Source organism: Acanthisitta chloris, unplaced genomic scaffold (genome assembly GCF_000695815.1).
Source record: "Acanthisitta chloris isolate BGI_N310 unplaced genomic scaffold, ASM69581v1 scaffold27952, whole genome shotgun sequence".
NCBI lineage: Eukaryota > Metazoa > Chordata > Aves > Passeriformes > Acanthisittidae > Acanthisitta > Acanthisitta chloris.
In genome coordinates, this window is record NW_008660282.1 from 139 (window position 1) to 11,942 (window position 11,804).

The 11,804-nt window shown below is 45.1% G+C and overlaps 1 protein-coding gene across 1 annotated transcript; it reads left to right on the forward strand.

Moving 5' to 3' along the window:
- Positions 1 to 604: 604 nt before the first annotated feature.
- Positions 605 to 11,497, forward strand: LOC103797549 (nucleolar RNA helicase 2-like; the record flags this gene model as incomplete). Its single annotated transcript, XM_009069768.1, has 13 exons — positions 605 to 680; positions 1,610 to 1,788; positions 2,783 to 2,900; positions 3,563 to 3,748; positions 4,343 to 4,488; positions 4,722 to 4,871; positions 7,071 to 7,232; positions 7,766 to 7,885; positions 8,300 to 8,373; positions 9,069 to 9,228; positions 9,938 to 10,072; positions 10,854 to 10,898; positions 11,380 to 11,497. Coding segments are annotated over 13 exons (1,669 nt in total), but the record flags the coding sequence as incomplete, so codon positions are not given.
- Positions 11,498 to 11,804: the final 307 nt, after the last annotated feature.

Sequence of the window (11,804 nt, forward strand, 5' to 3'; positions counted from 1 at the left end):
TAGGGCCTCCGAAGAAGGATTTGGCAAGGTGTTCTGTAAGGGAAAGTCACAGTTATCCTCGTTAATTCCCAGCTCTGGAGTTCTCCCTTTGGGGTTTTGCCCATAGCCTCGCTCATACATGCAGGGGGGCCCTGCGCCCAACCTCTTGTGGGTAGTTATGTGTTTGGGGTGCGAATGGGAACTTGGACAGTGCTCATTGTACACTGGATGTAACGATGTGATCTCTTGGGTCTTTGAAGTAAAAGCTAAACGATTTGAAGCTTTTCCTGGTATGTAAAGTTCAAAGCTCTTCACATGATGGACCAAGTAGGTGTGATTTGGAGGGAAATTCCTACTTCACACAGTGAATTGTGACACCGTATGTTTTGTTGTGGAAAATGGTTTTCTACTAGTTTCAGCAGATTCCAGTTAAAATTTTTACCAAGTAGTTTCCCTGTCTTGATTTGCTAAGCATATATGTGCAACTGCCTTGTTTAAACAGAGAGGAGGAAGCTGGTAAAACGGTGGTGATAAAACAAATGCACAGCTTTCCTTGAGTGCCTGTGTAGGGCATGTTATGCACTCATCTCTGAGGGCGAATAATTATTTTTTTAAATCCTGCTAGGAGCTGACAGAAGAAGTAAAAGAAGGTGCCTTCTCCAATTTTCCGCTCTCCGAAAACACTATCAACCTTCTCACAGGTTGGTAAATGTGGTAAAAGAAATCCTTGTAAACGCTTGTCCAGCATTGCACTCTGTTGCCTGCATGAGCAGAGGCAGAAGCTGAGGGTCCTAAATTGTCTTATGTTTATTATGTGGTAACAATGTGCACAAGTAGTCGCTGTAGACTCAGAAATTGCACTGTTCTTATTAGGAAAAAAGTTTGTTTTGTTCAATTTCAGGTGCCTTAAGGTGAGTTTATTCCTCCATCCTAGATGTACCTTCTAGAGACGTGTTTCTCTTCTTGTTAGCATTGCTCCACTTCCTGTGTATTTTTGGTTTTTTCCCCCCCGGTGTCTGCTGCCTACAATGTTGCTACTAAAATAAACGTGAGGGAGTTTTGTATACAAAGACTGTTTGGTTTGTTCTCTGTTAGTTTTGTTGAGGAAATGATCGCTGGAGAGTTCTTGTCCCCCGTGTTGGGAAGCTCTGCGATTCCTGTTCCTCTGACAAAATTCTCCTTGTGCCTTTCCATTTTCCTTGCTTGGAAGTTTATCTTGGATGGATTGTTGCACTTCCACTGTGCAAGATCTCTCTGAAGTTTTAGAATGTTTCAAAACAAACACCATCACCTCCTTTGCACCTTGAAAGCCAAGCTGCTACCAAATGTTGGGCTGTATCAGACAAAACGTGTTGGGGTTTTTTTTCCTTCCTCTCTGGTTGTATTACACCACACATCCCAAGGAAGCTTGTGTCTCCTTGTGGGCACTCAGCTGTGTGTCTGGGGATGGAAAACCTTTTGATCTAGAGCAGGAATAAAAAAATAAAGACACATGGTTTTCTTCAAAGTTGCGTCTCCTGTTCTGGACAGGATTTGATATGATGTGCCCTACATATTTGGGCTTGTTATATATGAGGGCTTCTAACTGGTTTTTCACCTTTTAGTGAGACTTCTTTCAATTACCTTGCAGCTCGAGGTGTAAAATACCTGTTTCCTGTGCAAGTGAAGACTTTTCAGCCCATATACGATGGCAAAGACCTAATAGCTCAAGCTCGAACCGGGACTGGGAAAACCTTTTCCTTTGCTCTTCCACTGACTGAGAAACTTCAGAGTGGCTTGCAGGATGGGAGGAGAGGCCGTGCACCAAAAGTAACTTACCCCTGAAGGGTTGACACTGAAACCTGAGAGGGTGGCAGGTTTAGGGAGTGATGTTCCTGTTGCTTTGGGGATTTTTGTTTGGGACTTCTTTTCATTTATTGGTGTTTGCAATACTGGATGCTTTCCTGGATCAGGAGTCGGTGGTCACTCGTGTTCAGGGTCCCTGGTGACTGGCTGGGGAATGCAGGACACTGAGCACAGGGGCTGCTGTCCTCAGTTAGCACATGGCTCTGTGGTTTAGTCTCCTCCCTCTCCAGCAGTGATAGCTGAGTCAGCTGGATTTCTCGCTATGAATTCCATAGGGATATTGAAGGCTTTTTGTCCTCCCCCCACCCTCACTCTGGAGGCTCCACAGGTCCAAGTAGTGATAATGATGCCAGTGATCAGATATCCTATTCCCATGCAAATGCAGTGTATATATTTATGATTAGACTGCAAAACTCGTTTGCTACCTTCTCTTTTGTTAACTTTAAAGGTGATACACGTTTTAAAATCTTATGGTCTGGAAGGTTTCATGAGACAAATTCGGCTCTTTGTGTCATCAGTCCATTCCTAAACAAAATGAAGAGGGGGATAGGTGCTGGAGGAGGGCAGGGAGGTGGAGGAGGAGGATATGTCGCTAGAGTGCATCAGGCTATGTATCTCTAAAAATCTTACTACTCCACATTTAGTGACTGTTCCTGCTCTTTAATGCTGAGCTGCACCTTGAGTGCCCTTGGTAATGTTACTGAAGTGTCTTTTACCTGTTCTACATTTTGGTTACCTGGTAGTGCTTTGCCTTGCTTTCCTCTTGCTCGGTCTGAGGTATGGTGCAGGCATATGGTCCAGGTGTGAGGGAATACTGCTGGGGTGGTGGGAAGCTGTGGGCACCTCTGCAACCAGTGTAGAATAAAAATGGGAGTACAAGCTGTTTTACAGGAACCCTTTTCTCCTACACCCTCTCTCAAGCACTGCTGCATGTTTGTCTGTTCTTCACTCCCTCTAGGTGTTGGTTCTTGTTCCAACCAGGGAACTGGCGACTCAAGTAGCCAGAGACTTCAAGACTCTCACAAGGAAACTGTCAGTTGCTTGTTTTTATGGAGGAACTCCATATAAAGAGCAACGTAAGTAACCACTAAGGGATCACTACTAGATTGGAGCTGACTTTCTCCAAGTGCATTCCATGAATAAAAGTGGGCTGTTTCCCCCCCTCAGTTTCACTTCAGTGAGGAGCCAGGATACTGGTTTTGAAGGAAGCACACAGCCTGGGTTGAATTATTTCAGCTCCATTAAATCTTTATGGAAAACAATGGCTCTAGATCTGAGATGTGACTAACACTTCTGGTTTCTTCTTCACTGTGTGTTTTCCTGGGTTTTGTGTGGACATATGCTGGAACTAGATGGCAGTCCACAGAAGGGGGAGAACTGTGTATATGTGTGTGGCTCTGTGTCTCCAGAGGCAGCTGTGAAAAAGAATTCAGCTGGAAAACTCAAGTATTTTCCTGTAGTAAAACTCTGGAGGTTTCTGATGTCAGCTGATTGCTGCTTGGAAAATGGTGTGTCTCACTATATCCCTGTGTGAGGTTTAGCTGGTGTTCCCAATGGAGCAACTGGGACTGCTGTCGTGCTGCCTTGTCTGTCACTGGGCTGGATGTAGTGCTTTAGTGAGAGGAAAAAGAGCAGTCGATTTTTGGTTCTAAACTGGGAAGTGCTTCTGTGTACTGGTAACTTTTCACCATGGTGTCTTTTAGCAGTCCGACACCGTCTTTGTTTTTCTGTCTTCCAGTTGACCTCGTCAAAAGTGGCATTGATATTCTAGTGGGAACTCCAGGACGGATCAAAGACCATGCTCAGAATAGCAAGCTGGAGCTTTCCAGTGTGAAGCATGTTGTTCTGGATGAAGTGGATCACATGTTGGACATGGGCTTTGCTGAACAAGTGGAAGAAATCTTAGGGTTTGTTTATAAAAAAGGTAAATCCTGACATCAGGACGAGATCAGGGGACAGTGCGAAAAGCACAGGAATGTTACTTTAAAAACTGCTGGTGCATGCCCAGTTTGAATTCTTTGTATGGTACTAGTATTGGGCATCAGAAAAGGGCAACGTAGATTGAAAATCCTTCAAAGCAAGGTGACAGGTGGCTTAAGGGCTGGTGTGTCATCTCTGCATGGAGAGGAGGAAAAACCCCCAAACGGGTGAAAGCCCAGCCTAGCTCCAAAGCCTTATCCAGAGAGGGGTGACTGGGCAGAGGGTGAGGACTATGATCTCTGTACACTTGTCATCGCACGAAGTTGACAACTAGGAAGTATTTGCTCTTTTCTGATGGAGTGAGTGTTCAGCAAAGCCATCAGGTAGCAGGTACAGAGCAAAAGGAGGTTATTTTAATGCGTAAAACTCCTTGCCACATTTTAGTAATGCCAGAAGTTTTAAAGTGGCTTGAATTACTGGAAGTAGAAATACAGAATGCACGTAGAAACCTGTCAGTTTGAGAGCAACTCTGTTGCTTTATCAGTTCTCAAGTTTCAGGTCTGTTGTGATGTCTGAAATCGATGGCCTTTCCTTACAGGCTCTGAGAACAACCCCCAGACGCTACTGTTTTCTGCAACTTGTCCACGGTGGGTTTATGATGTAGCAAAAAAGTACATGAAAGATGAATATGAACAGATTGACCTGATTGGAAAGAAGACTCAAAGGGCAGCCACGACCGTGGAGGTGAGAGATGCTGCTGTAGAGCAGTGTGAGTCCTGAGTGCATGTGGCCTTGATGAAATGGGTGTGGAATGACTTTACACAGGACTAGCACACCAGTTTTTTAAGCAAAGCTTTTGTGTGGGGACAGGAGTTAGCAAGCTTAAAAAACCAGAAAAGTTCTTTCTTTGTTCACTTTGTTTGACCCATGCTTGACTTAGATTTAAGAGCTACCAAATCATGTCTCTTCCCAAACAGCACTTGGCTATACAGTGTCGCTCATCGCAGAGAGCAGGAGTTCTTGGGGACATCATTCAAGTCTACAGTGGCAGCCGTGGGAGGACTATTGTCTTCTGTGAGACCAAAAAAGAAGCGAATGAGCTGGCCATGAGTGCTTCGCTCAAACAGGTACCAGAGACCCAGCCGCGTGCAGCGGTTACACGCACTCGGGGGTTGAATGCCCTGAAATAAATAGGAGGCTGCAGCTGTGTGGATGAAGTTGTTTCTGTGGGTGGTTTTAAGGCTTATGGAAGCTGTTTGTACAAGTTGAGCCTTGCGGTTGGTTGTGATAGCAAATTTATTCCTTGGGCTGTAAAATCGTGCAGGACAGCCAGGAGGTAGTGATAATTGTAGTGAACAGGAGCTGGTATAGTGCACATTTCCCACCTTACATCTGTGTGCTGTTTGGATTCCCATCTCTTAGTTGCATTTATTTCTTGGACAGTCATGGAGGGAAATGCAGTTCATGTGGTAAAATGAAATGTCTGGTTGCCCTGGGAAGGTCTGTTAATAGTTTGTTCAGATCTCAGGTGATCTATTGAGCAGGTCTTCTGTGTTTGGTGGAATTATTACCCTTTTTGGAGCATGGGAAACGTGCTCCATATTTGTCAGAGAAAGTCCTGTCAGATACTAAGTACCGATTTACGGATAAAGAGCGGTGATGGGAACACATGGTCTGCCCAGTATTAGATAAATGTCATATACCATCCGTGTTAAAAACTTGGAGCAGCAAGTTTTGTCTGTTGGCTCTGCTGCTTTCACAGTAAATCCAATGACTTTGTGTGTGAAGCATTTTTCTCTTATGCTAGCAGGTTCTGCTGTAGCATGTTACTTGTTCAAATTCTGAGCTTGTGGCTCTCCCCTTTCTCCTTGCCAAATGCTTGATCTATTTCTTCTGCTATTTAAAGTGTAGGTTGTTCAGATCAGCTGTGAGGTTTGGGAGTACCTTGGAAACCTCACTTCAGCCTCTGTGGGTTTTAGCATGGCTTTCCAGGGAAGGGATGTGCGAATGAGTGATTTAGGTTACTCGAAACATGTCTGGCAAAAGCAGGTTTAGTATTAAAGTCAAAGCACAACGAAGTTCATTGGCAAAATTCACTCTACTATGTACTAGATGGTTAAAGCACACAGAGGAAAATCAGACTAAAATCTAAAATCAACCTAAAACTAAAATCAGCCAAAAATTACCTGTATGGATGCTCAGAATGAAAAAAGGGTAAGGATGGGAAAGGGTAAGGATGAAAAAGGACTAAGGGAGACCCTCCCAATGGGACGCAAGGATCAGAGTTGGACCCTTTTGCCAAACTTAGCCCCAGAGCTGAATAGTGGTTTAGGCCTAAAGGTTAGCACTTAGGCAATAGCTTAATTTAAGCCATTTAACAAGAGATTCAACTAGAATTTACTGTAGCAGAACAGTCACTCAGAGACCTCTCTTGCTTACGAATCTGAGGTACTTAAGACAAAATTCCCCATGGACTCAGTGAAGTGCTCACGTTGGATGCCTTTGCATAACCCTTGAGGAGTGGGAGCATTGGCCCAGGCTCGTCAGCGGCGTTCTGCTCCAAGCAGAGCAAACCTGAGAGTTCACTAGCTCTGAGAGGTGTCCCATGGTGGTCCAGACACTATTTGTAGGCTTACCAAAGAGCTGGGTTTAGTTATAGTAGTTTTTCATCCTTTCTGCAGTTCAGGTCAGTAACTCTTAGAAAGTTTGGTAAGGGAAGTATTCCACTTGAGTTGTTATTCAGGCAAGAATAAGTGTTCCACTTGAGTTGTTATTCAGGCAAGAAAACTAAGTTTCCAAGGCTGTTTGTTAAAAAACTGGAGCTTGTTAGACAGCACAAGTTCCTAGGAGCAGACAGTGTTTCTGATAAGCTCTAGAGAAGCTTAGCCCAGGTGCTGTTCATCCAGGCCAAGGCCTAACAAGGATTTCTGAGGTCACAGTGCTTCCCGAGGAGGGATGCAACAGCACAGGGGAGCAGAGTCTTCTGCTGCCTCTTGATAAGCACTGCTTAAGTAAAGTTGCTTCCGTTCGTTCCCGTGGAAGTGAAGGCCAACGTGGGACCTTAGGGCATGGCAGATTGCAAATGAGGCAGTTGGAATGCTACAGATAATAATAATCATGGTAAAACCACTGCTGCTGAGTATTACTGTTCCAGAGAAAGATCCAACCCCAGAGTTGGATAAGGATGCTTTCTGTCCCTTTGGTGTCATCTGTGTAATTATTTTCTGTTGCTCTGCACAGCATTTTGGGGTTTGTGGTTGTAACTTCATGTCTTTAGATGCTGCAGCCTCTGCTAAGCACTGTGTTCATGGTTGTCACACTGACAGGATGCCCAGTCGCTGCACGGTGACATTCCACAGAAACAGAGGGAAGTTACATTGAAAGGCTTCAGAAATGGTGTGTTTGATGTTCTGATTGCAACAAATGTAGCTGCTCGTGGTTTGGATATTCCTGAGGTTGACCTTGTTATACAGTGCTCACCGCCAAAAGTAAGTCGTTAGGGGAGACTCAAATTGTTGGTTTTTTTGTGACAGAATGGTGGATTATTGTTCTGCTTCACCAGAAGTAAGGTCCAATTCACAAATGAAATGGCTTTTTTGTAAATGCCAAGCCTAAAATTCCCTAGTTAAACTTTTACATTTTGAGCTTTGATAAAAGTGTTGGATTTTGTTCACTGTGGAAAGCTGTAAGATGCATTTTGACACTGTTTCAGCTTTTCTGAATCACTTCTGAATGCTGTGGAGTTTCGTAACAGTTCTAAAGTACTCCTGTTGCCTTTTCTTCTGAAACTCCAGTGGAGCATTTGGTTTAAAAAAGTAAAATATGCCAATAGTGTTTGTAGGAGCTGAGCAGCATGCTTTGGACAAGGCAGTGTATGCAAAACTGACCCGTTTGTGTGTTGTTACAAGGTTGAGTATAAACACACAGTGTGTCACTGCTGAGTTAGAATTTAGCTTGCATTTAATCTGAAGTGTCAGCAGTTTGACACCAGGTTTTCTCACGTTAATTTGAATGTCTGAAGGATGTCGATTCCTACATCCATCGCTCTGGACGGACAGGCCGAGCTGGCCGCACTGGCGTCTGCATCTGCTTGTTTCAGAGAAGAGAAGAAGATCTTCTGAAACAAGTTGAGCACAAAGTGGTGAGTTGCACCTCAGACCTCAGCTAAATGAAATGACTCAGCTCCTAAAAGGCTCCTAGACTTTTAACCATGGGCTGCCTGTGAGTCCAGTGTGGGACTTGTGCCCCACAGACTCGTGCGCCTTAAATGTCTTTGTCAGCCTGTTCTCGTGTCCTGTGAGTTCACCCATGTTGCCAGCCCTGTGTCGGTGTCAGCAGGCAGGCTGTGACCATGCCTTGCATTGCAGTCTGCAAGTGCATTGAAGTAAAGTAGCTCCACATTAACAAAGTCAGGAACTTAAAAGCTTTAGAAATAACTTAAGAATATGTTGATCTTTTGAACAGTAAGTGGGGGTCTTAGTAATGTGCCTTAGGTAGGACTGAGTCATAGTGTGCTGACAATGCCTTTAAATGCAGTGTGTTTGCTTCGTTTCAGGGGATCACGTTTAAGCGTGTAGGAGTTCCCTCTGCCACGGATGTAATTCAGGCTTCGAGCAGCGATGCCAAAAAGTAAGTTTATTTGCCTAGTCCTAAGAAAGGTCTAGAGATGTTGTTGCTTTTGACACTGTTAATTCAAAACCTGAAGGGATCAGACCTGTATGTGAGCATGGCTTTGCCCACGTCATAGAAATCAGCTCCTGTGTGTGCAGACATTGTAAGGTGGTACCTGCAAACTTCTGTGTACTGAACACAGCCCTTTTCATAGAACACACTGTTCTCTATGTTCTTGCAAAAATTAACCTCCGTTTATGTCATCAGAAGTTAGTAACAGGCCAGGGAATTACTGTCACGAGCCTTGTCCTGCCTTTCTTTGTATTCTTCCCAGAGGTTGTGGGTTTTATTCCATGCAGCTCTGTACACATTTGCTGCCCCATTGGTGGGAACTGCACTGAAGCTGATTGTTACAGTTAGCAAAGATCTGACCAATGTAAAGTAGATGATGGCCTTGGTGTTGGGTTCACTGTACGCTGAAAATCGGCAGGAGGTGCTAATATACAAAAAATAGCATTACAGAAGTAGCTGTTCTTGGTTTCCTATCTTTTCTTTCCCCCTGCTATTCCCAGAAACAAGCAATTTAGGATTTGTCTTAAACGTGACTGCACTTCACAGTTCCCAGAAACAACCAATTTAGGCTTTGTCTTAAACGTGACTGCACTTCACAGTGGCCTTTTCTGATCTCTGACTCTTTTGTTGTCACCATGTAGGTTGCTGGAGGCCATCCCTCCTTCTGCAGTAGACTACTTCAGGAAGTCTGCTCAAGAGCTCATAGACGAGAAGGGGGCAGTGGCTGCCCTGGCTGCCGCGCTGGCCCACATTTCTGGGGCAGCTTACATCCAGCAGCGCTCCCTGCTCAACTCAACCGCGGTAAACAGCCTCGCACCTCTGTCAGCAGCAACGGACACAAAGTTCTTGTGCCCACTCCATGTGTGCAATCTTCCTCTCAGGCTTTTCAGTAGGGTTTCTGAACAGCTGTTACCCCCAAGCTCCTGCTTAACTGAAATCAGCTTGTAGTGTGAGGAACTCGTGATGAGAGTTAAATTTCTGCAAAGATCGAAGTGACTGAAGACACTGACAGAGAGTTTTGAGGACGTTTTACAAGCTAACAGATTGGTTCATAGTGTTGTGATTTTCCCTTCTTTACATTTCTGTAGTATTTCAAGTAAGCGTAGCATATGATTACCTGATCTCAAAGAGATCTGGACTGGAGAAAAGTACAGTCCTTCCTTTTTCTCATGCATTTAGGGAGAGCTTGGCCCAGTCTGTCATGTGGTAACAGTTCTGGACAGAATGTGTGACCGGACTGTGGTGCTCACAGCAGTTTGGGGTTTTTTTGCCTGTTTGCTAGCAGTAAGTTTATGTATTGAATAAGTGTGTCTCTGCTTCTGGCTAAAATACAGAAATGCTATTGGCCTCTTATGTCAGTGGGCAGTCCTACATTATATGGATGCCTTCAGCGTCTTAGGAGGATTTTGGGAAACTTATTCCTTAGGGTGAAATACTACATAACAAGTTCCAGTGCAGTCCATTAGTGATTTACAGGCCGTTTGACCAAGTTTTCCTCTGTCTGCTGCAGGGCTTTGTGACCATGGTGCTGAAGTGTTCAATAGAGGTGCACACCATGAGCTATGCCTGGCGGGGGCTGAAGGAACAGCTCGGGGAGGAGGTGGATGACAAAGTGTCGGCAATGCGATTCCTCAAGGGGAAGATGGTAAGATAGCCCAGTCTTGGGAAGGGCATGCGCGTGTGTGTCTGTGTGTGTGTGCACATGTGGCCAGTTTGTGCAGGAGTTCTGGAGTATTGGGATAGAATTTGGTACCTCACTGTCTCCACTCAGTCTTATTTCTCAGAGGATGGTAACCTGTCACAAGGTCTCCTGAAACTGCTGTTTGTGCATACACTATTAAAAAAGGTAATTAAGCATTGACATTGGTTGAATGTTTAAAAGGCACTTTCTGCATGGAGACATTGTGCCTAAATGATAATGCAGGAATTCCCTCCTAAAGAAAGGCCTCAGAAATACATCTATATATGGAGTGGGATTGGTGTTGAGCACTTGTCATTGTACCTGTGCTAACACCATGCACCACTGCATAGAGAAGGAAGCTGTGAGGCAGTGACTGCCTGATCTGAGGAGCAGTACAGCATCCCCTGTCAGCCCTGAGGTGTCTGACACTGCCTGCTGTGCAGGTGTGTTCTCAGAGAGCTTGTGGTGCCACACAAGGCCTGTCTGTGGAACAGATAGGGCCATTGCAGGCAGCAAACAGAGCATTTGTATCTGCATTTTGCTTTGACCTTTTCTGGTTTAACTGCTCTTTTTCTTCAGCTTGTAAAAAGCTTTCCCCCAAAGACCATGCTGTCTGCCATTCCTGGTTTCTACACCTAGTATGGATGGGTGGTTGCTGGTGCTGCCTGTCTGGAGTTGTGTCTCTGCTCTTGGGTGTATCTTTGGAAAACAAATGCCTTTTTTTTTTCCCCCCCCCTTGTTCTAGGGAGTGTGCTTTGATATCCCTGCTGACGAACTGAGTAACATACAGGTATGTTTGTGTAGCCAGAGTTGGCTTTAAAACCTGGTGCTTTGAGATTTGGCAACTGCCATATGTAGGACTGAATATAGGGTGGTTTGGGAGGTTAAGGTTTGTGCATTATAAGGGTGTTGCAGAGGTAACAGTGGTTAGAAAGAGAACAGCACAGTCACTAGAAAATACCCTGTCATGCTTTCTCATTTCTGTTCTCATTACATTACCTAACACAATCTTTTGGCTTCTCTGGGTTTTGACCTCTCCAGTGGATTTGAGAGTTCACCAGTTTTCCATTGACTTCACTCCATCACCTTGTGATCAATTCATCCTTTGCCACAGAACTGTGAGCGTCTCCCAAGGGGGATCTGATGACCTATTTTGACAGGGGTGGGATTTGTCCGGAATTACGTCTGCATTCAGTGTTGCTTTTGATTACACAGGTGCCTTGAACAGCCCTGCAGGTATGTAAAGTCTCACTCTCTTGGTCGTGTTTCAGGAGCAGTGGAAGGACACGAGGCGCTGGCAGCTGTCAGTGGCAAAGGAGCTGCCGGAGCTGGAAGAGTACCCGCAGGAGGGTGGACGAGGGTTCTCCAAGTTCGGGAATGGGAGGCAAGGTGACTTCAGGAGAAGCAGCTGGTCTAGGAGCGGAAACCGTGGACTGTAACGGCAAACACTCAAACAGCCTCCGGCACGGACACGGGACCGGGCTGAATTTTATCAAGCAGTAGAACCCTATTCGATGCTCCTCGGTATCTTTATTCCTTGATAAAGCAGCCTGAATTGGAGGATGGCTAAAAATTAAATGACAGTGGGTGTTCTGGAAGAGTTTTCTTTTTGCACAGCAAACGAGCTGCTGCCCTTAAACCGCACACCATCGGTGTGTTGGGGGCGAGTGTGGCTGGAAACTGCGCAGGGAGGAGC